The sequence below is a fragment of the Pieris brassicae genome, chromosome 11, assembly GCF_905147105.1.
Source record: "Pieris brassicae chromosome 11, ilPieBrab1.1, whole genome shotgun sequence".
Taxonomy (NCBI): Eukaryota; Metazoa; Arthropoda; class Insecta; order Lepidoptera; family Pieridae; genus Pieris; species Pieris brassicae.
The window spans coordinates 10,803,112-10,830,326 of NC_059675.1; the positions used below are offsets into that span (position 1 = coordinate 10,803,112).

The 27,215-nt window shown below is 31.1% G+C and overlaps 3 protein-coding genes across 6 annotated transcripts; 1 reads left to right on the plus strand and 2 right to left on the minus strand.

Moving 5' to 3' along the window:
* Positions 1 to 1,894: 1,894 nt before the first annotated feature.
* Positions 1,895 to 16,374, minus strand: LOC123716058 (b(0,+)-type amino acid transporter 1-like). Of its 4 annotated transcripts, none has more exons than XM_045671559.1 (9): positions 16,248 to 16,374; positions 9,584 to 9,828; positions 9,172 to 9,441; positions 5,297 to 5,422; positions 4,991 to 5,135; positions 4,522 to 4,749; positions 3,087 to 3,183; positions 2,375 to 2,696; positions 1,895 to 2,076 (listed from the first exon to the last, which is right to left on the minus strand). In XM_045671559.1, exons 2-9 carry the CDS (start codon positions 9,819 to 9,821, stop codon positions 2,003 to 2,005), a joined length of 1,500 nt encoding a protein of 499 aa, XP_045527515.1. In that variant the 5' UTR covers positions 9,822 to 9,828; positions 16,248 to 16,374; the 3' UTR covers positions 1,895 to 2,002. The 4 variants fall into 4 exon arrangements, with proteins under 4 accessions (XP_045527515.1, XP_045527514.1, XP_045527516.1 ...); XM_045671558.1 differs by lacking the exon at positions 16,248 to 16,374 and adding an exon at positions 15,541 to 15,754; XM_045671560.1 differs by lacking the exon at positions 16,248 to 16,374 and having other exon boundaries at positions 9,574 to 9,708.
* A 3,594-nt stretch (positions 16,375 to 19,968) lies between these two features.
* On the plus strand, positions 19,969 to 24,127 carry LOC123716167 (protein arginine N-methyltransferase 1). Its single transcript, XM_045671774.1, has 8 exons — positions 19,969 to 20,306; positions 20,412 to 20,572; positions 20,707 to 20,871; positions 21,043 to 21,191; positions 21,323 to 21,470; positions 21,703 to 21,792; positions 22,068 to 22,217; positions 23,262 to 24,127. The coding sequence occupies exons 1-8, from the start codon at positions 20,243 to 20,245 to the stop codon at positions 23,403 to 23,405; spliced, it is 1,071 nt and encodes a 356-aa protein (XP_045527730.1). The 5' UTR covers positions 19,969 to 20,242; the 3' UTR covers positions 23,406 to 24,127.
* On the minus strand, positions 24,127 to 25,909 carry LOC123716168 (calcium-binding protein P-like). Its single transcript, XM_045671775.1, has 4 exons — positions 25,812 to 25,909; positions 25,627 to 25,683; positions 24,839 to 25,114; positions 24,127 to 24,613 (listed from the first exon to the last, which is right to left on the minus strand). Exons 1-4 carry the CDS (start codon positions 25,864 to 25,866, stop codon positions 24,459 to 24,461), a joined length of 543 nt encoding a protein of 180 aa, XP_045527731.1. The 5' UTR covers positions 25,867 to 25,909; the 3' UTR covers positions 24,127 to 24,458.
* Between the last annotated feature and the right edge of the window lie 1,306 nt (positions 25,910 to 27,215).

Below are 27,215 nucleotides of genomic sequence, written 5' to 3' on the forward strand. Positions count from 1 at the left end.
GCGATTCTGCAGATGATGAAACTGATGATTGTTGTGGTTCGAGTTCGGGAATTTCTGGAATTCCAGCAATACATTGTTTAATGGATTACAATTATAATATGAAACTATAATTACTAAAATTTGTGTTTATTTTTTACTTCATGTTAAGACTTACGCTCATATGTATAAAAACACGATTCCTCTAAAACACACACTTATTCAATCTGTTATTCCTTCTTTTCCTTGAAAAATCTCTACCACAGAATATTTTAATCGACGTTTATCGAGTGTTTTAAGGAATCTTGTTTTTATAAATAACAGTGAAAGAATGTTACCCTTAAAACCGCCAACTTTCCATTAAGGGCAACACTAGGTTTGACCCTATGCCATCGCCGGACACTGGGTCAGATAAGTTTGTACACTTTATAGGCCTCTATAAGCGTATTCATAATCGAATCAGCGTATTTCAAAACATAATTGTCTTCAATTACCTACCCATAAATTTATTTTAGATTAATTAAAGATTTACGAAATTAAAATTTGCATTCTCGAGTAGAGCGAGGGCGATAAATAATAATCTCTTTTATTTATATTATGTAGTTCAATAAATCAATAATTTAGAATTAACAGTAACATTAATTTTACGACCTCGTAGTTCTGATCGCTAATTAACTCGTAACTAAGTAACCTGCTAATTAAATTTACTCCCTCAATATTGATTCCCCCAAGTTGGGATCTCTGCCTATTTGTGAATTTTAGTTAATTTTTTCGCCGCGGGCCTTTGGCGGCGTCGACTCTAACTCCGCGACAGGGGTAACTTTTTGTCATAATTTAAACTCTTAAGCTTTTTTCAAAGTAAGTCAACAACGCAACATAATTTTTTAAAGTTAAGTTTAAAATTTTGTTTTTTATATTACATTAGAATTGTTTTTAAGCTAAGTTTAAAGAATGACCTTAAGTTTAGGTCGAATACGCAATTCTGCCTGCTTCATTTTTTTCAGTTTGTTTGAAATTAGTTCCTAGTTGTTATGCATTGTTGGAGTGGTAAGTAAACGATGAAGCTTTTAATAATAATTTTTTAAATAACCTGAAAGCCAAGTTTTATAACGTAACTTTATTTTAATGGTAAAAATTTTGAACTACTTTGAAATACGTTTCGTCTCACATTTTTGAATTTGTTGTTTTAACATTGGTAATAAGAAGGGTTTAAACGTTTTTATAATACATAAAAATGATATTTAAATTAATAATTTCTTTTAAATAAATTTTTGAAGAAATAAATAATTTTAAAAAAATAATATTGAAAATTGTCCCTTCTATTACCTCCTAACGGGAATACCTCAAAGTACCAATAAATTCTATATATATATGTATTTTAATATATGTGTATGTATATTAATTTTAATAGTATATTAGTATTATTATGTATTTTAATAGTCCATAGATAGTGAATAAACAAAAGATGGAGCCACAATTTATTTAATTCATTAATAAAGCAGGTGAGTATTAAATTCCTAAAAAGGACTTTATTTATTAAAAAGGGTTGGCATCTCCCACCTGGCCCAGGAAACAACTACTCCGGATATATGCTCATAATATTTATGTGCAAGTCAGAGGGAGTTATCTGTGTTACCTCTCGTGATATTTATCTTAGCAGACATTTAGTTAGCAGAATTATTCCAGCTGTGATCTATGCTCAAGCAACATGTTGGATAGCCCATCCAGGAATATCCTCATGTTCAACAGTTCATAATCCTGTATAATATTAAAGCAATTACTTTGAAGTGTTCTTTAAATAATATCAACAACACATGACCTCAAAATAACCAAAGAAATGTGTCATATTATTGAAAAAAAGGTGAATTACAAGTGGAAGATTAAGTTGTCGAGGACCAGGTAATATTAAATAAAACAATAAAATTAAATATGCTTTATTAAAAAAATATGATATTTTGTATTGGATAATTACTGGTAATACAGATATGTTGCTTAGTATACTGTGAAATTATTCAACTTATAGTATTCAGTCTTCATAATTTTCAGGAATGTTGGGTGGCACACTCTCAAATAGAACTTGTACCAGGAATGTAAATTTATCTAAAAACAAAACACTATTTTAGCCAAATATTGGTATTTGGTTTTGAACATTGGTCATCTACTTCTAGTTTCTTGCTAAAGAGCACTTAATTTATATTTATAGGATTCACTTATAAAATAAGACTAAAAATTAAAAAATACTTCACTTATTTTAGTGGTTTTTCAGTTTTTAATAGAATTGATAAAAAATATTAGTTAATTATTATACATATAAGAACTTTTTATTTTGAAATAATGTCTGAGCTTAGGTCAAATGTAGGATTTATATACTAAGTTATTTTTTTATATATTTACTTACTTAATAATTTTGTGGGTGTCTTCTTATAATACACAAATAGCGTGTAAATTCCGATTCCTATGACTATAAATGCTATGGCCATTAAGTATTTAATTGACGGGTCGTGCACTATTGGCAACACCGAAAGGAATATTGCAACTAATAATACGAAGCAAGGAACTAATGTTGGTACTCTGTATGGCCGCGGCAAATGGCCATGCGTCTTTCTTAGGACCAGCAACGCGACCATAGCCAGTCCGTAGAAGAACCATAAGAACCAACTTGCAAACTGTATCAATGTTGCAATGTTGCCGACGATGATAAATATTGTGGTAATAAATGCCTAAAACAAAATAAAAATACATCAATAAAGAAATATGGTTAAATATAAATATTTAACTTTTAAGATTGCCTGTTAACTTATTCTATGGCTAAGTTGGTAACTCTCAATGTGTATTGTGTATAGAATGTAACTAAATTTTATTACTAAATGAGGATAAATCTATAAAATATACTATTGTTTAGCCATTGTCAGTTTTTTTTCACATTATATTTATGGAAAGTTAATCATTAATAAATGTAACTGACTAGGACTCTTGACTTGAATGTTTATCTAAAGTCTTTAAAGTTAATAAGTTCTCTTTATGAAAGCAACAGTAAAGAAGTGTTACTGTATCTTAAAATTATTTGAGAATTTTTAAAAATCTTATGGCATTCATATCATAACACTTACTTGTAAGGCTACAGCTGGCGCTGGAGTCAGTCTTTTTATATTAACAAAAGAAAATGCTTCAATCATATGGCCACCTCGAGCTGCCGTGTAACACACCCTGTAATAATTAGTAAAGACATTAATAATTACATTGAACAATTGCAAAAAACGTACCTATCTAACTAGTCTGACCATAAATACTGTTACATAAAAAACCTTCGATATTGCGCCGTTTCATATATTGTTTTGTGTTCATTATCAAATTACAATATGGAATAGGGTGTTAAAGAAAATAGGATTGCAGAGATCGCCATACACAAAGTGGGTATAGAGCCGTCGGTCATGATCCAGACACTTCAAAAGCTTGGTATTAGCCGTATATTTGTATATCGTACTATTAACAGATGCAACTACACAGTCGTTTGTCGAAGACCACAAAAGATCGGGGCGGCCGCGTGCTGTTAAAACTACAAGTGCTGCCGTTAAAGCTAGAATTTGTCGAAATCCTATTAGGAAGCAAAAAATCTAGCTAGGACTGTCAAGTATTATAAAACAACACCTGAAGCTCGGTGCTTATCGTCGATATACAGGACATGCCCTAAAACAATCTATTCAATTAAAGAGAGAAGATCGATCAAAACGCCTTCTGTTGCGTTACGCAGGTGAAAAACACCGGTGAAAAGTGGTCATCATCCTCCGTCAATGATGTTTAGGTGGGGCGTGTCTTATCAAGGAGTCATAAAACTAACTTTTTTGTGAAAAAGGAGTGAAAACTGCAGCCAAAGTGTAACAAGATACAGTCTTGCATCATGTTGTGAAATCTCTCAGCAAAACACTTTTTAAAAATATACCGTGGACTTTCCAGCAAGATTCTGTACCTGGTCACAAGGCACGAACTACCCAAACCTGGCTTGAAACTAATGTTCCGGAATTTATAAGAGCTGACCCTCATCTAGCCCAGACCTCAACCCTTTGACTTCAAATTTTGGTCAGTAATAGAGGGCATGGCCTGCTCTAAACGACACGGCGACATTGAGTCTCTTCAAAAATCTTCGGAGCAAGCAGTGGCGAAATTTCCCTTGGAAACAGTGCGTTAATCCATAGATTCATGGCCAAACTGTTTGAAGGCCAAAGGTGGCCATTTCGAATAGAATATTTTTTACTTTTAGCTGTGACTTTATTAAGTATATAGGTATTAATTTTAATAAAATTACATGACTTATGGCTGGACTAGGTTACATTGATTAATTGTGGATAGTGGAAAATATTATTTGTTTAAAAATGGAGGTATGAAAGTTTATATGTTGCCATTTTCAAGTTAATTTTTATCATAAGACATACCTATTCATATCTTTACCTTCCATGTTTAAACCTTGGCAGATAAAGAACTGATCTAACTGTTACAATGACATCTGAAGACAGTTGGAAGTATGGTCTTTACAGTTTAGAACCTCACCTCGTGACTCCAAACTGCACGCTCATAGCACAACCAAATGTTGCGATTGCAACACCGAGAGGTATTAGGAAGCTACCGGCACCGAGAACTCTATCACCAAACGCGACAGCCACAGCCGGGACTGAAGTCATCTCACTGAAGCTTAGAGCAGACATGTAGGCTACGTTCATAAATACGTAGAGTGCTGTTATAAGAGGCACTGCTATGGATATGCTGAGAGGGACATTCCTGTGAAAAATACAAATAGTGTAATTGATAGGCTCGCGACAGTGAACCCTCTTATTCATGAAATCTGCGTCAGTAAATTTTTTGAAGTTAAGTACTCATTAAGGTTTTTTTTTTATTACTGTTATTCTAAAATCTTAAATAAACCTTCAAATGATAAAAGTATACTCAAAGCTTATTTTTAATATTACAATATAACATGGAGTAGCAAATTCCTCATGAATATAATAAAACAAATACTAACACAGCTGGATTAATAATTTCTTCTGTAACGACGGTGACGCTGCTCCATCCGTCATAGGCCCATAGGCCTGAATACAGAGCAAGTGAAATACCTCCTGCAGTTATTTTGTCACCTTCAAAGCCTTTTTGAAGGTATTCATTATTGCCTTAAAAAACTTTATAATTAGATTTGATCTATAGTTACACAGATAATCTTTCCTAAGAATCTTTTTTCCAACAACTCAAATAAATAAAAGAGAGAGTGAAGCCTTTTTTACACAAACTACAAGGTACTAAATTGTATGTTTGCATTTATATCAATACTCACCAGTTGCAATAACATAAATTCCTCCTCCAATAACAATGAGGCAAGCAAAAATTTTGAACATACCAAACACATTTTGCACTTTAACAAACAGTTTCACACTTGTTATATTTATGTAGGTCATAACAACTGAAACAAAATTTTATTATGATTTTAAACTATCATTATACCAATAAGTATAAATATTGGAACTCATATAGAAATATACAGATGACTTAAATTAAAAATAATGCAGTGGATTGTCTACAACCATATTGTACAGGATAGCAATGAAAGGCATAATTTAAAAATGGTTGACAAACAATTGTAGTGCCATTAATACCAAGACAAGTTAATAGTAAAACCTTAATAGTATTTAATTATACACAGGAATAACTTTAAATACATTTTTATTCAACAAATTACATAATATTATACTTTATAAAAAACTTTTTTATTATTCATGCTAATGTTTATCATTGGTAAGCTAATTGAACTTGATTTGTATTATAAGGATTTTTAGAAACAATAGAGATATCTTTTAAAATTTCAATAACCACATAGTTTTCATCTGTTATTTCAATGTATCCACTCGATTCTTCATTCAATCTTTCTTCCATGAGTTGCTAAAAAAATATAAGTCTAAATTAAGATGCTTACAATATCAATTTGTCTTCAACCATACCCAGATCTATAAATAACATTGAAAAGATGTTTCATATGCTTTTGATGAAAATTAATGAGTACTCTTGATATTTTATTTTAACATATTTTGTGCTGTTATTTAAACAGTGATCAATTTAAATAATATGCAATACTTACACCTAATGTATCTACAATTTTTTCACACAAATCAGGAAAGAGTGATCGTATGAGACTCATTAATTCATTCTTCATTTCACGAAATGTTTCTTTTGCTTTGTTAATATTCTCTGATGTTACATCTTTGTATACTCCTCGTGGTTTTGATAGAGCTTCCTTTGCAGGCCTTATTAATGCTTTTAACCTAAAAACATTGTTTTTTGTTAAAACTTTATTTTAATGTTATGTCATGTCTATTATTAAAACTAAATTATACCTAGTTAGCACATACCTTTCAATTTCATGGGCGGTATCGCTGATAGAACCTTTAGTAAAAGCAATTAACTCATCCAGATGGTCAGTTTTTTTTCTCATCTCGGATAAATAAAGACTAGTAAGATAGTTCTTGTCCGAAACAATAGTTGTGTTTGAGTTCTCTATTTCCGTTTGGAGACCTTCTGCATACAATATACTTTTGTTTGATTTATTATCCTGATTTTTAGAAGTGTCTAAGTTCAAATTAACAATAGTATTACATGTGTCGATGCAACGCTGTCTCACCCTTTTGTATTCTTCGGTTAATTTTACTGCAGTTAATTTGTTGGATGCCATTGGTTTTGTATCGTTGACTAATTTCAGAATGTGAAGTTTTAAGGAAAATCTTATTCGTATAACACTTGTAATTGCCTATAGTTCTAAATTAACACTTAAGTTTATCTCTTTTAATTTTTATAAAATACAATAGAAAAAGCTTGCTTTACCGTTATTTCTTATTTTTAAATTGAAATGTCAGATTCTTCTAAACTGACAACTGACACTTAAACACATCAGAGACAATATCATGGCGGTCGTACATATTCGTCGAGGCGTTATAATACAGTGACTGTGTTTATGGTACTATCAGTGTGATAACTCTCGGCCGCCTTTCGGGGTCATATACAAGTCAAGGACCTGGATTGCTCCGGTCCGCAGTGTTAATAATTAGCAAGGGAAACGAGTGTGTGAGAGTTATGGAAAAAATATTGGTGAAAAGTGTGTACCCAGTTCCGTAAAATTATCTATGGAATATGGATAACGAATTCAGTGGGACCCAACGGGGGCTTTTGGGCGGCGATTTTACTATTCATATAATGTCTATAACCCACCTTTGATTATACGCTTATATGTATCTGTTCTGTGCATGTCGTGAATTTCCTTATGGAACAGTAAATAATATATTAGGTTGGGAAAAAGTCCTTTCGCATACTATAAGTATGTATGAACTGGTAATAAAATCTCTTTGGCTACTAATTAAAAGTTTATATTCAAATTATAAAAAATTTTAATTTTTATCAAGTCAAGAAATGTCAAGATATATAATAAAGCTTTACTACAAAAAGGTAAGAATGCAACGCAAGCCGCGAAAATTTTTGCGGTGGACCTAGTCTGTGAGAGTAGCACAAATTTGGTATAAGCATTTTCAATCCGGTAATTTTGATGTCAAAGATGCACGTCGCTCTGCCTCTGGTCGCCCTATCACGGATAAAATGGATGCCATTTTTGAAAGATCAGGAGCAAGATAGGCATATCAGTATTTACGACGTAGCTGAAAAACTGGAAATTGACCACAATAGAGTTTTGGCGCATTTGAAAAAACCTGGGTACACAAAAAAAGCTCGATATTTGGATACCTCGCGAGCTCACTGAAAGAAACCTAATGAACCGTGTACTCATTACCGTTTTTGAAGAAGCCGATAACTGGTGATGAAAAGTGGATCACGTACGACAAGAACGAGTGATAAAGGTTGTGGTCAAGGCGGGTCAGGCTTCACAGACTGTGGCGAAACCCGAGTTTACTCGCAACAAGGTGATGATGTGTGTGTGGTGGGATTGGAAGGTCATTATTCATTATGAGCTGTTATTTCTAGGCAGGACCATCGATTCTGAACTCTACTGCGAACAACTGCTGAGATTTAAGAAAGAATTTGAGGGAAAGCGACCGGAATTTATCAACAGAAGGGGTGTGGTTTTTCATCATGATAACGCTGGACCTCACACATCTTTAGTCACTTAGTAAAAATTAAGAGAGCTTGGCTGAGAAGTGTTAATGCATCCGCCGCATAGTCCTGACCTGATAGGCAGTGTCAGGTTAACATCACGAGGATATCATTGTCGCGGTATTTTGATCAGAAGCCCCAAAATTTCTATAGCAATGGGATCATGTCCCTACCTACAAGATGGCAAATGTTATCGAACAAAATGGTACCTACATACTAAACATAAACTAATTATATAAAAAAATGCGAAGAAACTTTTTCCTCAACCTATTATTTAGAGAAATGTCGAATTTAACAGCATTACTTGGGTATTCCCTAAAGGTTAAGGTCCCTTATGCTTTTAATTCTTTTTATTTTTTAGAAGGCAAGTTAAAAAACTTTAAAATATTGTATCATAATTTAAGTATTTCGTTACTTTGCATCATTATTTTAGGTATTTATAAAAATAAATGTTTTCCATGTATATATTAGTATTTTTGTCGTTTTACGACGATAGACATGTAAAAATATAAAAAAAGTTTTTAAGCTCTATGTAACTGGAACTAACCTCAATCAAATACATAGATTAATTAGGAGTAATTTAAAGTGATGGCAGGTTTTACACTCTTGTCTAGGTATGAATTAGCATATATAGTTACAATATACAAACATCTTTTTGTGATATTTCGTAGGTTGCAGCATAGGCTTCAAAAGTAATATTTAATTTTTAGGTTTCGAACCCAATAGTAAAAAGACATTAGGAATGGATAAATGAATTAGGTTTTGGGAGAGATTTTCAAAAATAACAATATTGCAATTACATTCGATCTAACCTATTTAAAAATGCGCTTATCAACATAAATAAGGTCCGGTAGAAAGGTAAAATTTATCATTAAATTCAAAAGATATTTTTAATAATATTAGAGAAGATAAAGATATTGTCTAAATATGTGTTAGGGGTGTTGCAAATTATTAGTTAGACGTAGTTTTGGCAATTCTGGGCGCAATGCGTCTTTAAGCAGAATAGCACTCACATATTATATTAAAATAAAATAACAAATTAGATGATAAATTATTACTTACATAGTGCAGATAAAGACGTAAGTTTAATAGCCATTGACTTGAAATACAGATCCAAATCCGTCGTAAAAGGTTGAATGGCATATTCCGCAAAGGTCATTACAATTATAGCTACTTCAGCTGGTCGTAAAATTATGACATAAATCCAAGCACAAATAAATGAAGGAAGTGGTCCCCAAAATTTATGCATTTTGCCGAAAGCTTCTCGAAAGTATGAATATTCAGCTCCAGATTGCCCAAGAAGTGTACCAAGTTCAGCAAATGACAGGGCTCCTGTTGCATAAATATTGTTATTTACATTAAAAAGCATATTATTTCTAATTTTGTTAGTACTCATTAATAAATTATAATTTCAGCGCTATAGACTTAATTCGTATTATAATTATTAAGAAAGAAATTTCTTACCTACACCCACCTAATAATGATATCACTCCAGATAGTGTCCAAATTATAAGACACATAGCAACAGAACCAGAATATTTGAGAGCAAGAGCCGGAGAGACAAAAATTCCAGACCCTATCATTACTCCAAGTATTAAATTTACAGCTGAGAATAATCCTAGTTCCCGTTTCAATTTGATTGTACTACCATGGACATTGCAATCTTCGTTTTCATCTTTATCACTATTTTCCAAACTATTTTCCTGGGTCATTTTCAGTCTGAAATAAATACATGATATCTATTAAACCTTGTATAATATATACATAATAAAATGGGGACGCAACGGCGTTTTAAGTCGGCTCAGACGAAGTTGGCCATCGACTCGTACATACTACATTCTTAATTACCTAATGTATTACATATATTAAATTGATTCTTTATGAGACATCAATGAGACGCAAGCTGCCGAGAGTAACTTTATAGACTTAATTGAAGCGATTAATATAATCAAATTATACTGTCAACAAACTTTAGAAATATCTCAATATAACGGCATGAGTTTGCTGTGTGTGTAATCCAAAATTTAAAAATATAAATTAAGTGTTTATTTAAAATATAAATTAACAACCCCCGAAATGGTTTTAACAGTTTAGGAGGCACATAGCCATGCCAGTGATAGCTACGCCATTTCGCATCTGGTTAAAAAACTTTACTTTTACAGAAACATATGTAAAATATGTCATTAAATAGGAATGTATGTTATGAACGGGGAATGCGAAATATTCTTGGTCCGTTTGGTCTTGCAAGTAAAATTCCAAATTAAACAGGAAGAAGGAAGTACTCTAATAAACGATCATCAAGTTTTATTGAGGTCAGTTGTCGTGGAGCCAAATAAAAGTATGACGTTAGCATGAAAGATATCAGCTCAGCAACAAGTTTTTGTAATAAATTCAACAATATCTTGGTAATAGCAAAAAATCTTGATAAAATTAATTCTGCCCTTCTGATTCAAGGTATTCAAGCCTTTCATCAATTCCATGATTATAATTAAACGAAGCACAGAATTTACCTATAAATATTCTACTTTCTCATTATTATTTATTTCTTTCTGAGCACTTATCGACTATAATACTTTAAATAATTGACTAGACTATTGTAGACAGGAAATTAAAAATATACACTTAATAATTACGTATGGAATAACATTAATATTAATTTTTAAAAATAAGTGACATTTTATACGTCACAATAAAATAGATTTTTAACGATTAGTATTGGCCTTGTGGCTTCAGCGTTCGACTCTCATCACTGAGATGGTAGATTCGAACTCTCGCTCGTATGGTGAAGGAAAACATCGCTAGGAAACCGAGATGCCCGAGTCGATGGCCCGTAGGCTGATTATTTTCTAGATACAGATATCTGTGGTTTAGACCAAGGGTTATAGCGCTTACACCACTGGTTTTGTGTAAATACTTAAGGCTCTATTTGCAATATCCCTTAAAAACTAGGTGTTTCTCTCATTGGCTCTTTTTTATCTTGATCGAATTATCTCTTTGCTACAAGCGTCACGCAATAAATCACTATCTATTTTATAGGCTATATTTCTTTTTCTATTACTAAAACCTCCTTTTTGTTTATAGACCGGGAGTGACACAAAATATTGGGTCATTTGAACCAGTATGGCGGTTCTTCAGGGGTCTTATTACGCAATGAATAAAGGAAGAAAAATAATGGTCATAACGCTGGTACCGGCAGCCCAATCGCGCTGGCGTTAGTCGAACTCGTCGGATTAATAACAAGTGTCAAACGATTAGTTCCACAAAAATTCTAGTATTTTCCGATAGTCCATTAGAAAAATAAGAGTAGTAAGTAGTAGTAAAAAAATTTCAACCATTTGTACCAGGCTAATTTTTGCACAGTTAATGATCGTCGTGCAGCCATTTACGAAAATCACCATGTCCAATTTTTGGATGGTTCCAAATGGCCGCCATACCACCGAAAACCAGCAAAATTTTGTTTGCCAAGCGTTTTAATAATAATTTTCCTAAAAAATAATTTAGTACTATTACGTAGAATGTACTTACTAATTAAAAAATATATGTTAATTAATTAATAAGAACTGCAGCTTTCCAGCAACGCAATCGATGATAATCTTTTAATTATTGTATTATTATAAATAATTATTGCTTAAATAATATAAATGTTATCTTCATTAAAATTAAATTAAATAATTCAGAATAAACATTTTATTTGTTGACATTCCGAATACACATCATGATTATTAGATACACGCGAAGTATTGTTAAATCATGAATAGATAATAATAATAATTTAATGCAAGAATATGGTACAATAGTAAGTTCGCATATTCTGCCACATACAATAGCGCGCAAATTTGTCTTTAAAGGAGTTTTACATTTTACATTATTAGTCATATTAATTGGTCAATTCTTATATTATTTGTATCGTACATATCATAACAAATGTTATTAAATTTATATAAACTACAGTGTTTCACGCAAATAATAATGTATTGAGTTATTTATTTTTTCGATAAGTAATACACCAAGTCAATTTTTAAAGACTCTAGTCGGAAGATCTTTTAATTCTTTTGGTAAATTATTGTAAACCTTAATAGCCATACAAAAGGTGTTTTTCCTAAACAGTTCTAGATTGATTTTTGGCACAGCCAATTTCTCCCCATGTCTACATCTTACTTCGACTTCTACATTCGACTTAAAAATATGTATGTTTCTGTGCACGAATAAGGACATTTCTAAAATATAAATACAGGGAAGAGATAAAATTTTGAGCTTCTTAAATAAAAGTATGCAACTTTCAATACAGTTTGCTCCACAAATTGCTCTAATACATTTCTTTTGAGCCTTAAATACCCTATTAACTTCGACTGAACTTCCCCAAACTATAATTCCATATCTAATGAAACATATGCATGATAAGCAGCTAATTCCGTATCATGGTTAACAGTTTCTCTTAGTTGTTTTAACACAAAAACGAAACTGTCTATTTTGTTTTGTAACTTTTCAATGTGTGCTTTCCAACTACAAAATTTATCTAGCGTTATACCTATATCAAGATATAAGTATATCATCTATATTTTGATAAAATAATTGATTATTAAAAACGTTTTGAAGCGGTTTTTTATTACTTTCCTAGAGAAATAACAATTAGTATCATTTATGTGATTTGTGAATTTTTTTCATTGGCACATGTTACGAAAATCACCGATAAATCGTACTTCACGATATTTACATTGAAATCAAAGGCACAGTGTATAGCATTGTATGCCTTGTTATATAAAAGTGTCGTACAATAATATAGAATATAATAATTTGCTTGGTGACACTTCTAACAACGATTACATACTAATTATTAAAGTCTGATTACTTTTTATTATGGCTACAATATTTATTTAAATTGTACTCAGCCAACACTTATTTTAGGTATATTGAAATAATAAATTAATAAAACTTTACGTGCAAATGAAAAAATAGTGTTTGCCTTCAAGACATGTAAGTATGAAAGTAAATGAAAAAATAATATGTACTATTTCTTTCTTTTTTATGATCAACCAAATTTTTGTTTACGTGTAACTCTTTAAAGTTTCAGAAACATTAAAGCTATACCGCTTCAAATAGTAAACATTCGTAATTACTCTTAGTTATTGTGGTAGGTACATGTAAAATATATTATGAGACGTATTAGATCAAGGCCGCTTTAGCCATCAAAGTAAGTTAATTGCCAAACATAAGTACGCATTATTATTGCAATTATTTTAATACGACTTTATTTATGATAAATAGTAACATTAGCCGGCGCATATTTTGTATTTCTTAGATAATTGAATTATTAATACTCTCATTATCTACAGCTTCTGACCATATTATTATATTTACCGGTAATTAGATTATCTATTAAAACTTCAATAAATATGACGTATTTAGATTAAATACTATTTTATTAATTTAGATAAAATTATAGGTTGTACTAAAAGGGTAAGTATACGATACACAGAAGTTGCTCATTCACTGACTGCTCCTTGCGATGACAATGTGGATGTATAATTATACTTGTCAACCCTTCACAACATGATAAGATAAATCGTTTTAAGATATACTTATCGATTTAATTAGCAAATAAAAGGGCGACGAACTCTTAGCTCAACGTGTGCAATCTGCACTTGCCATACGATTACAATTAACAATTTAAATTAGCAATTTAGATAATAATCGAATGTGTAAGGTGTTTCCATAACATAAAAACATGCAGATTTATTAATAAGTTGTAATTGTTAATAAACTAAATATGTTTGTTCATAAAAGTAAGTTCAGACAATTCCATGAAATTTGTATGAGATGGAATAACTTAAAATTTTACAAGCCAAAACGAACAAATTGACACGGTTCTTCAAAGTCGTATTCAAATAATTGCAATAAGAAATTCCGATGTTTTATCTGCATACAATTGCAATACTTGGAAGGCAAGAAGTGTCAGTTTAAAAGCTGACAACATTAATATTATCAATTACGTAAACATAATGCGCAGTTCAGTTTGTTCAAACCTACTAGCTATGTCACACATATAATAGTAAAACATTGGACAATTACGTGATTAAGTTAGATTTTCTTGTAAATAATATAGGTATTTGAGGTCGTCATGTTGCTAGGTTACTTATAAAATATTATAATATATATAATATCTTAAGAATAATAAAACAAATAAGTAAAAAACTAGTTGGTCGGCGATATTTGAAAGTACATCTAAGATCTGGATACATATGTTTAACAGTAAACTTTAACTTTATAACCTTTAATCTTTTGACGTAAAACTGCGTTGACTATGGTTTTATTTCAATTATGTTAAAAGAGTGAATTTCGCAACGCAAAATCATATTATACTTAGATACAGGGTAAGGAACAGCTAAATGGAGAAAGCATAAACCATCAGCTTATTCTAACAGCATTTTCATATTTCAGCATATAAAAGCTAGCTCGATACATGAACTGTAATAACACTGTTTTAGGTACTGTCTGATGCGGGTTTCTTCTCCACAAAAAGATTTTAACTACTAAAGCACGATACAGGCCTTGCTATATAAAATCTGTAGTAGACCGTTAGTTTCATCTCATAAAACATTCTACCAAAAAATAAGGTATGCTATGTCCGCATGTTTAAGTATGGCACAATAATAATTGTTCTTGATGCTATCACAATTTTTAACTCGTCTGCTAAGTCATTTAATTCTCTGTCATAAAAATATATATTTTGAATACTGATAGCAGTATGTATACTATAAAATGTTACTATGTTAGATAAGGTTGATAATATTGAGAAGGCGCCTGTGACATGTTTCTATTTCGATTAACATAAAGTCACTATAAAAGTTAAATTAAATAATAATGGTTATTTTTATGAAAATTACCATTATTATTTACTTTATTATTATTATCAGTTACTATCCATGATCTCGAAAATATTTTATCTGATATAACAGCAATATTTGTCACAGTGATTAAAAATTACAATCATTTTACAAAATGTGTGTACGTATAAAAAGTAGCCCATTCCAATGGGTCAGATGTCTTTTGACTAAGTCTATAACATATAAAATAATTAAGAATTAACTACAAAAATGATTTCTGATGAAAAACAAATTTAATGTGTTTCCTTCCGCAGGACTTAATTTATTGTTCTAGGAAGAGGACATTGTACCTTAGACAAAACAACGCTTATTTCTACAACAGGAATCTTTCCGTGTCTCATTTGAAATTGTATTTTTGAATGCTACAAGAAAAGTATTACATAAAATCAATAAAAAGGTGCTTTTGTAGTCGATTTTACTTCGAGGAGGTTTATTTATAGCAAAGCAAATTGCAATATTTTCTAAATGTTATATCTAGATTTTTTTTTGGTCCTATATATGTATATGAAAACTATTTTAACCAATATTTTTACTATATTATACTTACTTAGTGACTTGGTCACAATATTTTTCTCACGTAAATATATTTCACTTAAAATAGCGCACAAACGCGTGTATCGCTCACCGCGTGTTATCGAGGACTGCTGGTTTTCTATTTATTCAGATAAATTATTATTTTACTTTGATACATTATGTGTGGACTGTGCCTCGTGGTCACTAACTTTTTAATCTAAATGTTCTCACCACACTTTACGATAAGATATCCACGTGAAATGATAGTAATCGATTTTGTTAATACACGTTCGCTCTGTCTAATTCAGTTAAAAACGTTAATGACATTGAATTCTTCCTGCAATCGTCGAATGGTGTTTATTCACATCTTGCTTGGGTGTATCGCATAGTGCTATTTTGGTAGACATTTGCGTGTTCGAGTAATTTAGTGACCTACATACAATCACGAGCTTGCCCTTGTAATGCCGTTAGTCAATAACTTTGAAAATAGCCATTATTTGTACTTTTATAATCGTTTGCTCAATTATCTTAAGCTTCATACCCGACTGAGTTATTGTAAATATATGCACGATATAAATAACAAAAGCTGATGGTGGACAAAATAAACATTTTATTTCCTTAATCTTTCAAAAATAATGGTCCAACTTTTGAGGATACAGTTTATGAAATGATTTGGTTCCTCTTAAACTATAAAATATACGAGGACAATAAATGATTTATGCCAACGCTTAATATACATACCAGAATATGACGTAGTGTTCAAAAGATGTCATTCAAGTGCTGTCCAATGAGCATGTCTCATCTACGACTGCCTAGGATCGACGACATCTAGGATCTAATTCTAAACCTATACTTTAAGATACAATCGCCAAGCTGTGCTATATTTTTTTCTCTAAGTTGTAACAGCGATTGTCATAGCTATTGTAAACCGAGCAGCGATAATGAAATTGATAAACACGATTTGCTAATGTATAAGTATTTGGCACTGGTATGGTATATAGTTTAAGGGGATATTACTATCATCTTAAAAAATGAGTAAATTTATTTATTTCTTAAATGTATATCTACATAAACAGGTCTATTTTTGTATTATAATGATAATTATATATTAACGCATCAGTTAGTGATAATACGCATACAAACAATCGTTACTATTCGTTTAATTAAACAAATTTAATGTCCATTGAAAATTTAAAACTGTAACTGTATAGTTAAATTTTGACTTTATAGTAAGGAGACTACAGTTTCCCGCCGAATTACGCCATCGTGTAGTACGTAACTACTTTTCAACCAGTAATATAACGTTATGATAATAATGTCTCATAGCTTAAAATAATTACTTTACCTATGTTTTGGAATCTATAATGACACATTGTTGAAAGCATCATGTACAATTTAGCTTTTTATTTGAAGGTTGCATGGATAATAGTATTAGTCCCACTAAAGTAAAAAAAATCGTGACTACAATACTATAATAAATATAAAGTTTTAATAAAGGTTACCATTTCTTTCTCTCTGAACATAAATCTATATCTACTAATGCCGTAAAGTAATTCTTTTGAAAAAGTAGACAGGGATAATCATTTATTTATTATAATATCGACACTTTCGTAATTGTTAATTATGAGCAAGTCTGTCCCAATTCTCAGTCTAGAGATCTTCAAATTGAGCATGAGATCTATATCGCCGAGTAAAGTTTTTTTTTAAATTATGGAAATAGTTTTAACTTTATGCCAGTTTCAAGTAGAAGGTTGGAAAACTACACGCGAGAAAAAGTAAACAAAGAAACAAAGGGATCCGAGTAAAGTTTCGTATTATTACGATATATATTAGTCCAGTCTTTATAGTAAGTTCTCCTCGGAATTCGAGATACCCAACTGTAAGTCTGTAAATACTTGTATATTGACACCCTGAAAGTTGTCTCAAAACCTACATATGGTAGGGTGTACGCAACTATTAAATTTCAAGGTCAAAGGTCACAATAATCGGTTTTTTGCGCTTTTTTTGTAAATGTCTCATTTCCTATGGGTTTTTTGCTATTTGTATTTTTTATCAATATTGTAGAATTGTTTAAATTTTCGCGCGGTCACAGGATCACTTCAGGTCAACCGGTGCCTCCGGTCGAAAACGCGCCATATATTACATACGTTGATGAAGTATCAATATTTGTCAACTATTATATTATATTTTATTATCTCTAAATCTATATATATATTCAATAATAAAAGCTAAAGAGCAGCAGAGAAGAACTTATGCACTTTCAAAAACGTATGAAGTTTCGATGAAACAATTGTTGTACCAGTTACTCAAGAAAAAATCTTATTAAATAGAAATAACAAAGATATGTTCATTAATATGTTAATTGAAACATTACAAGCTGCAAATATTACTACAAAACAAGCCAGAGATGATGCGAATGTTCTTTTTGTTGTAACTGCAATTGAAGAATTAAAGTCTGATTCTTACCTAATTTAAGCTTAAATGACTGGAGTATAGAGGCTAATGAAAGAAGATAATTGAATTATTTGAAAACTTTCAGATGGCAACACAGAATGTCATTGTCAATTTCTCAATATGGCTGTTGTCAAACATTCGTTATGTTTTATTTTCTTCTTATTTTCATTTACGTGTTTAAATAGTAAATATAAGTAAATATAAAAGTGGAGTTTGAGAGATATTGTTCTGCATGATATCCAAATTCCAAAAAAAAAGGCTGAATGCTACCAAAACAAGATTGTTTACGTGTGGTGTTGAATTTCTTAGGTTAGTATGATTTATTATCTTGATACTTCATGCAATTACTCATTTTTATTTCTCTTATATATTTTTTCCAAATAGTTAACAGGTATAATAGCCTAAACTTTGTTTTATTTGATAGAATATTTCGTTTCTTTCGCAGGAAATCTGGAGATGTAGAAGGAGTCGATGCAATAGTGAGAACTATTGGTAAGCTCACTGATTTAGATCAGAAAGATAGAATAAAATCCCAGAACCAGTACTTTCCATCACTGGTAAAATTTTCAATACTTTTCAAGTAGATTTGAAATGAAATGTGTGTGGTAATACCTTTTCATTGTTTTTTCCAGGTGTAAGTGTAATATCAATACACAGAATAAAAAAAGAAGGGGCAACAAATCCAGGTGTCTGGAATACACCTGGAAAAAAACAACCTCATAAACCAACAGTGTCTCATTTGAACGATTTTAACATGAATGCTATTCGCAACAAGATTAATGAATATTATATTGTTAGAAAACAAGTTCCAACATTGAGAACACTTTTGCTGGAACTAAGAGAAAGCATAGGAATTACTGGATGTCAGGAAACTCTTCGCCGAATATTATTGGCTAATGGCTATGAATTTAAGAAAAACAAAAATGATCGTTCTTTGTTAATTGAGCGCAATGACATATCTGCCTGATGTTACTATTTAAGATCTATCTCGTTGAAACGTGCAGAACGAAAGCCAATTATTTATTTAGATGAAACTTATGTCCATAACTACAAGCCCAAAAAATCGGGGCAAGGTCCCTCTACAAGTGGTGCTATTGAAAATATTTCATCTGGAGAAAGGTACATAATTATACAAGCAGGGTCGGAGAAAGGTCCTGTGCCGAACTCATTATTATTATTTAGCACTAAATCAAAAATGGCTGATTTGTCACCATGATATTAATGCTGCCAACTTCAATAAGTGGTTAGAAGATAAGCTTCTACCCAATTTAAATGAGCCAAGTGTAATTGTTTTGGACAACGCCAGTTACCATTCTATTATATAAATCTGTTATAGTAAATAAAGCCCCTACGACACATAATCGCAAACATGAGATAAGAGAATGGCTTACTTTAAATAATATTCAATTTGAAGAGTACCATACGAAAGCAGAACTAGTAAAACCGTATAAACCAGAGCCAATGTATGAAGCCTACGAAATTTTAAAGCACAATGGTCATGAGGTATTGAGACTACCTCCAGGGAACATTTAGAAAGTTTCATAATCAATGTGAGAGACAGTGATAACAGCAATGACTCTGATGAATCTATGCAAATTTATTTTTTGGATTCTGATTTTGATTATTCCGAATAAAGTTGTGTTTTATAATAAATATATTTTTAGTTTTCCATGCAATGCTAGTCATTTTAAGTATCTATAGTAAAAGACTAAATACGTATAGTATTTAATTTCATAGAAATACAGTTACTATCAATGTAAAAAATAATAAAATAAAATTAAGTATCAAGAAAGTTTAATCTATAAAATAAATCAAACATTTAGGGATACCATACTTATTTTTTGTGAATTTGCCGCGCTTTTTCGTTATCTTCTTTCATTAGCCAGACTACATGCTTGACTAGGCCTGGCAATATACTTGCATGTTTACTCTGTGCATTAGTAATCGTTTCTCAAGCCTACTTTCATAGTCTGTGGTTTATATACTCTTTGGTTGTAACTTCAACAATTTCAAATTTTAGTAATCAATTTTGCAGTTTGCTGAATTCAATGAGCTCAATTATTCTTTTCGAAGAGGCTTCCATTCTGAATTTTTAGTATTCTTTAGTAAACTAGTGAGATACAATTTTACTAGTCAAAACCGTATTGCAGTGAAACTCTGTGAACAATAGAATTTTGCTGAAATAAGAAAAGTGACACATTGAATTGGCATAACCGCGTGTAGGTTATAAAGTACGCTTTAATTTTTAATTTTTGTTGAATCTTTGTTTAAAAAAAGTTAAAATGGAAAGCATGGACGTCGCACAAGAAGGAGCATCTGCAACCTCTACACCAGTGCAAGAAAATGGTAGGTTTTAATTTTAAAAATTCAAAAAGCCGGGTATTGAAATCACTAAAACGTGTTCTTTTGTTGAATAAGTTTTTCAGGTTTAATCAAGTTTATGATTTTTAGGCCCAGACAAAAATGTTACAGCTGAAGAGATGACATCGAGGGACTACTATTTTGATTCATACGCGCATTTTGGTATACACGAGGAAATGTTGAAAGACGAAGTGCGGACTCTTACCTATCGAAATGCTATGTACCATAATAGGCACCTATTCAAAGGAAAAGTAAGAAATTAATATTATTGTGGTATTGTTACTTATAAAACTGTTCAATTTTTTTTACAGGTTATCATACTACATAAGCTACCACTATAAACATTAATCAAACATCTAATATGGTATAAATATTTTTGTTTTAGACGGTACTTGACATTGGATGTGGTACGGGAATTCTCTCCATGTTTGCAGCAAAAGCAGGCGCATCCAAAGTGTTTGCCATAGAGTGCTCCAATATTGTAGATTATGCCCGAAAAATTGTTGAGGCAAACAGACTTGATGATGTCATAGAAATTATTAAAGGAAAGGTAAAACATTGGGCTCTTTTTGTATGTTGCATATTTTTAACATTGGCCCAATACATTAACACAATACCTACGACTCTTCAAATCATATTTAGCTGAATAATTTAAATTTTAAGTAATGTGTGAAGTTATTACAAATTTTCATCTGTTAAGTAACTTACACCCTTGTTTTAGGTGGAGGAAGTGGAACTTCCAGTTGAAAAAGTTGATATCATAATTTCTGAATGGATGGGTTATTGTCTCTTCTATGAGAGCATGCTGGACACAGTTCTTTACGCTCGGGACAAATGGCTAAGGGAGGATGGTATGCTCTTTCCTGACAGGTGATTATGAATTTATTCTAAATTTAAATTTGAAAGACTGGTTAGTGTTGCCATTTTTTTCTATATACTATCAATAATTAATAAAATGTGTTTTCTAATGCCTTTACTACAACTGTAATGTTCATTAATAGGTGCACATTATTTATTTGTGGTATTGAGGACCGTCAGTACAAAGACGAAAAGATTAACTGGTGGGATGATGTCTATGGCTTTGACATGTCTTCTATCAGAAAGGTGGCTATTTCTGAACCACTTGTTGATGTTGTTGATGCTAAACAGGTTTGTCAATAAACAACTTTAGATATAATATATTTCAATGAAATTATAATATTGTAGCTCCTTAATTTATTGTAGTCCATATGTCATTCAATGAATCGCTATTTGTTAGTAAAAAATATGACTGCAAAGAAAACATACAATTTCAGTGGGTTGTGAAGGAAGAACAATTTTTAAACTTAATATTATTATTTTTAAAATTTTGTTGTTAATTTTGAATTCATTGTTTTCCCAGGTGGTCACAAACTCTTGTATGTTGAAAGAGATAGACTTATATGTTGTCAAGAAAGAAGATCTTAACTTTGAAGCAAAGTTCCATCTTCAGGTGAGAAATAAATATGATTAATATGAGCAATAATTTTGTTGTGATTGGTTTAATTCTTTCATTTAAAAGTCCCTATATATAGTAGAAAACGTTTATGTCAGTAATCTTTTGGAAGACAAGTAATCAGCACAATTTTACTGAAACTTCTCTATAGGATTCTGTTCAGACCGCTCCTCATAAACATCTAAATGAGAGAAGTATTTGCTGGTGGTCAAGTCTCAAGTTGTAATAGAAAATTTTGGGCAAAAGTATACTATACTGGTGTTTGATTTTAGGTTCGTCGTAATGATTTTATTCAAGCTTTGGTGACATTCTTTAATGTGGAGTTTACAAAATCTCATAAACGTTTGGGCTTTAGTACTGCCCCTGAGGCACCCTACACACACTGGAAACAGACCGTTTTCTACTTTGATGAATATATGACTGTGAGTATCTACTAGATAATTTGTATAAAAATGGTCATCTTGTTGACATATTTTATGTTTTTTGCAATATACTTTTATTTACTAATTTAGTTTTTGTAACTTTGTAGCACTTGCGTAACTGATATCCTACAATCACATGTGCTTGTACTCCAATACAAACAGTTCTGTAAACTGTTACACAAAATTGGTGCAAAAAAAATTGTACATCAACATAGTTTGTGCCAACCTAAGAGAAATTCTAGCAAAATTGTTAAATGTACTAGAAGAAATGTAGTAAATGTAGTAGAAGAAGTAGATGTGTTTTAAACACTGTTTAAAATACATCTACTTCTGTATAAAGCGTTGGAGGAATGTATTATATCTTACGGTTTATCCAGCTATGGAATAACCGGTAAAACCAATCTTGTCTATATAATCGCCATACAACCAAGAATTTATAAGAAATAGGACTATGACTAACCTAAAATATCAAAACAGACTATCGCAAGTTATTTGCGCTGTGTAGAATTGTACACATACACAAAAAAATTGAAACTACTAAACAAAAAAAAATATTTTACAATAAATGTATAAAACTGTTTAATTGACTCTTTACCAAAATAATTACACGAAAAACTGAAAAAAATGTCAAATATTATCTTAAAAACTTCTACATTGATCAAAGTAAAAAACTTCTTTTAAATTATACTTTTCTACTTGTACAAAGATAAAGACACCTGTACCTCGACACTTGGCACGGCGTCTAACCATTTATCATGCCACATCTATTTTTTTTAATATTTTATGTCAAATTTAAAGTGATAGAGATGACTAATTATCAATTCATGTAGTTAATTTTGTTTTTAAGTATGATAATAGTATTGTAATGAATGTTGGGGCTGGAGAAATTGTGGCCCAACTGGCACACAGCCACCGTTACATAAATTCTGTATTTTGTTAAAAATAAATAGATTAAATAAATAAATAACAAATATTAACACTGAAAAAGCTTCTATTTATTAAAATGTATAAATAATCTCAAGAGATATATTATTTACATTTCAGGTGAAAAAGGGTGAAGAAATAGTAGGCACTTTTGGTATGCGTCAAAATGCGAGGAACAACCGAGACCTCGACTTCGAACTTGAAATTTCATTCAAGGGCGAGCTTTGCCAGGTGCAAGAAAAGAATCACTACCGGATGCGTTGATACCTACACATTTCCTTGTGGTACTCACTTATGTTTTGCAACTTTCCATTTCGTCGTGTTATCGTCAATTTGTTTTCTTTTTAACTCTGGCAGTTTTTGTACTAGTTTACTTTTAACAGCTTTAAGTGACCTGAGGAATCATTTATTCTTTTATCGATATTTTTCTTTATTAATATGAATGATCATTATTTCTAAAGTGTAATTGGGATGTTTCAAAGTAAAATTTTGATTTGTAGTTTTTTAGTCATATATCTGTTCTACTCTTTACTAATATTTTTCCACGGAGAGGCAAACATAAGTTTAAAATTAGGTATGTCACTTTATTTAAGGTAGCTGTAAGTCGTATTAGTTTTATATTCTCATGTTAAGATTTCAAAATACAATTTCTGTGATGACAATTTTTTAAGTTCTTAAACATTAAGTTTGAGTTTAAAATTCATGTTTTAAGCAAGAGATGTGCAGAGTTAAACAGCCTTTGTTCAGTATTGTCTTGATCAAAATGCAAGTATATTTGTTTGTATATTAAAATTGTAGCAAGAATTTAATGGGTTTACAGGCAGGATTTAATATAACAGTGAAGAATATTGAATGATCTTCAAGCTAAACAATTTAAAGAAAATCTTATATATTTTGTTTGTAATTTTTATTAAGTGTTCCGAATGTTTATCTGTACTCAGTGTGTAGAATGAATGGGTAAGATGAGTAAAATAATATGCGGTAAATATTTGTTTTATTTCTGTACTTCCAACACTTTCCATACAATTATGTTCATAGGTAGAAAATTTCTTTTAACACATCTATATTTTAATCACATGAGTAATCAGTTGATTTATTTCAAAGCTTATGTTAAATTAAGAATTCTATATTTATATCTATCTTCTGTTTCTGCAAGGATTGATGTCTATTTGATTAAGTTAAGTGTGGTTAATCACTTATCTTTTTTTGTAGATAGGTACATTAATAATTGTAAATAATATGTAGCATCAAATTGCCATTTTAGATTGTTAAGAACAGCCCAATATTCAGTCAAATTGCTTTGATATATGAATCTTCTTAAACCACTACTGGTACAGCAGCTACAGGAACAACTGGTGCCACAGCACTTTTCTGAAGATCGACACAGCAGCAGTTGGTGATGAGATGGTATTCTTGACAAGAGTTGGCGTGAAGGAAATTGCAGTTCGTTTTACGGCAGGAGAATGGTAAATCTTAAAATGTTATAAAAGTTCAACTCATATATCCTTTACAGTGATAGATTCATATCATGGACTTATAAAATAATTTATTGATTAAAACAGACAATCATATGTTCATTGGGTTAGTATTGTGCCAGTTAAATTATTGAATTAAATATTAAATTGGTACCAAAGTACTTCTGCAAAGTAACAGACATGTAAAGGTAAAGGCGTAATGAGTGATGTTGAAAAACTCACATGCTTGATTTTCGCAACAGCAAGAGTCATGGGTTTGTTTATGAGAGCAGTAACTGTAGACTGACGAGTCACATAACGGGCACCCAGGATGGGCACCTGGCGGGCCATCTTGACCCGGATAGTGGTTGCCAGGATATTGACCTGGGTATTGGTTGCCCGGATATTGCCCTGGATACTGGTTACCCGGAAATTGTCCCGGATACTGGTTACCCGGATATTGCCCCGGTCCAGTTGGATATTGTCCGGGGTACTGCCCATATTGACCGTAGCCAACTCCTATCAAATAGTTCCATATGTCATTTAGTCCGAAACCTGGTAATGAGATGATGGGTTAACGATGATAATGATGGTTAGTCTCGACTGTGATGGTGAAGGGTAATATGGCAACCTCGGAATCCCAAAAACCAGCTTACCTACTGCGCCTGACAATACTGAAGATAGGTTATTATTTGAAAATAAGTAAAGAACATACAACATAAGTACATATAACGTATAAATTTGTAAAAAGGTTTTTCACAAATTTATTTGAAAAATATATGTTTTATTAAAAGCGGTATGTAAGTAGTATGAATATGCATAGATATTATGCCCAATACCTAGGATGGTAATATGAACATGAAGCGAAATTTTGGGGAATATTTAAATAACAACTCGATTGATATAAATAAATTTGGAGTCAATTAATGATGCATGTAATGTTTATGATTTCATCTATTCCATCTGATCTGATAATAATGAAAGAAGGTTATTAATAATAATTAAACGTGTATTCACGTTATAATAGTTACCGTTTTTGGCTGTGCCTATTTGGTTTCTGCTAATTTCATAGTTACTGGGCCGAGCTCCTGATTATTTAAATTATAAATAGATATCTGTTATATAATAGATAAATATATAATTGTATGATTCAATATTAAATAACTAACAATATTTAATGCAGACCATTCAATATATATTGTTTAAAAAAACTTACCATTACAAGCAGACAGTAATGTAGATATGGTCAAAATAGTAATTAGACCATTCATTTTCACAATTTAATAAATTCAAACAAATGTCTGAACCGTTTCACGGATGAGAATCAAATGTAAATATTGAAAAATGCTGCTTAAGACTTCGTTAGAACTTGCTATACCAGTACAGTTACGAGAAAAGTATACTTTTAAAATAGTAGCCACAACTTGTTTATCGAAAATAAACTGTATCAAATATAGAGGTAGGCATTTAATTTGAATTGAAACATTTTTTCGGTTAGTTGTGACATTTATAAACGTACTTCGACCTAAACAGGTGTTAGTAAAATTTTGTCATCCTTTAACATATTATAGATTATATGATAAAAGATGTATTGATAAAGAATGTATTGCAGTATTGATAAATAAAGTAACCGAGTAAAAGGGTTCATGAGTAGAAAGGGTCAATAAGTAGTCCTTTAAAATATTTATGTACCTAAATCACTTACCAACTCAAGTGTACTTCAAGTGCAGTATTAATAGATCAAGGGTTAATGCAGCTGTACTGAGTTATCCTAATAGAGCCGTTCTCTTGCAATTATTTATAATTAATAATACTTCGTACATATTGTTTTGTTAAATATCTGTATACTTCCTAAAACCCTTTTTTATATTTGAGGATTTAGGAGAAAGGTTTCGCTATCATATTTAAAATTGACAATACGAGAACCTTTTAAACCATACTTGAAAAAAATTTAGTAATCGCAAAAATGCTGCATCGACCGCTGTTTTCATAGATATTTTATCCTAAATTTAGGAGACATATTTTCACACCAAACAGCACGCCTAGTCAGTTCTAGACATGTATAAAGGGATTCTTGTAAATATTATACATTTTCACCTAGACTAAGTGGTTAATGTCAGGGTCCTGCGGTGCTTGACCCGATGTACCGTAACATGAAACCTGTTAATCGCAGATCGTTAAAGCCTGTGTTCAAGTTATCACGTTTTAAATAAGATATATACGATATGGTTTTATTCACAGAATTACATTCTTCAGATGAGACATGAATCCTAAATATATTGAAAATTAATAATATACTTAAATTATTACATATTACACTTTAAATGTTTTATTTTAACACAGTGTGTATGCTATTGTATGTCGTTTTTGTTTTTTTACACTTTATTGAATATATATATATATATATATATATATATATGTTAGGTCCTTACATATGAAAATGGCGTTTTGTATGGGAGGAACAAAAAGTCGAATATTTTTAAATATAATATATTTAATTAATCAAAGTATGAACCATTGTTATCTATGCACTTTTGCCATCTCATAGGTAGTTCATTGATCCTTTTACTAAAAAAAACGTACGTCTCAGTCGGACGGGAATCAATAAAATCTGTGAAGG

Bases quoted from the DNA above. Each gene is read 5' to 3' on its own strand.
- LOC123716058 (XM_045671559.1), bottom strand. From the start codon at position 9,821: ATGACCCAGGAAAATAGTTTGGAAAATAGTGATAAAGATGAAAACGAA. The intron at 5,136-5,296 runs GTGAGTATTGAT...AAGTTTTTTAAG, and splicing joins AATTTATGTTATTGCAACTG to GCAATAATGAATACCTTCAA. The intron at 3,184-4,521 runs GTGAGGTTCTAA...TAATTATTACAG, and splicing joins GTGCAGTTTGGAGTCACGAG to GGTGTGTTACACGGCAGCTC.
- LOC123716168 (XM_045671775.1), bottom strand. From the start codon at position 25,866: ATGAATGGTCTAATTACTATTTTGACCATATCTACATTACTGTCTGCT. The intron at 25,684-25,811 runs GTAAGTTTTTTT...TTAAATAATCAG, and splicing joins ATTACTGTCTGCTTGTAATG to GAGCTCGGCCCAGTAACTAT. The intron at 25,115-25,626 runs GTAACTATTATA...ACTATTTGATAG, and splicing joins AATAGGCACAGCCAAAAACG to GAGTTGGCTACGGTCAATAT.
- LOC123716167 (XM_045671774.1), top strand. From the start codon at position 20,243: ATGGAAAGCATGGACGTCGCACAAGAAGGAGCATCTGCAACCTCTACA. The intron at 20,872-21,042 runs GTAAAACATTGG...CCCTTGTTTTAG, and splicing joins TAGAAATTATTAAAGGAAAG to GTGGAGGAAGTGGAACTTCC. The intron at 21,471-21,702 runs GTTTGTCAATAA...TTGTTTTCCCAG, and splicing joins ATGTTGTTGATGCTAAACAG to GTGGTCACAAACTCTTGTAT.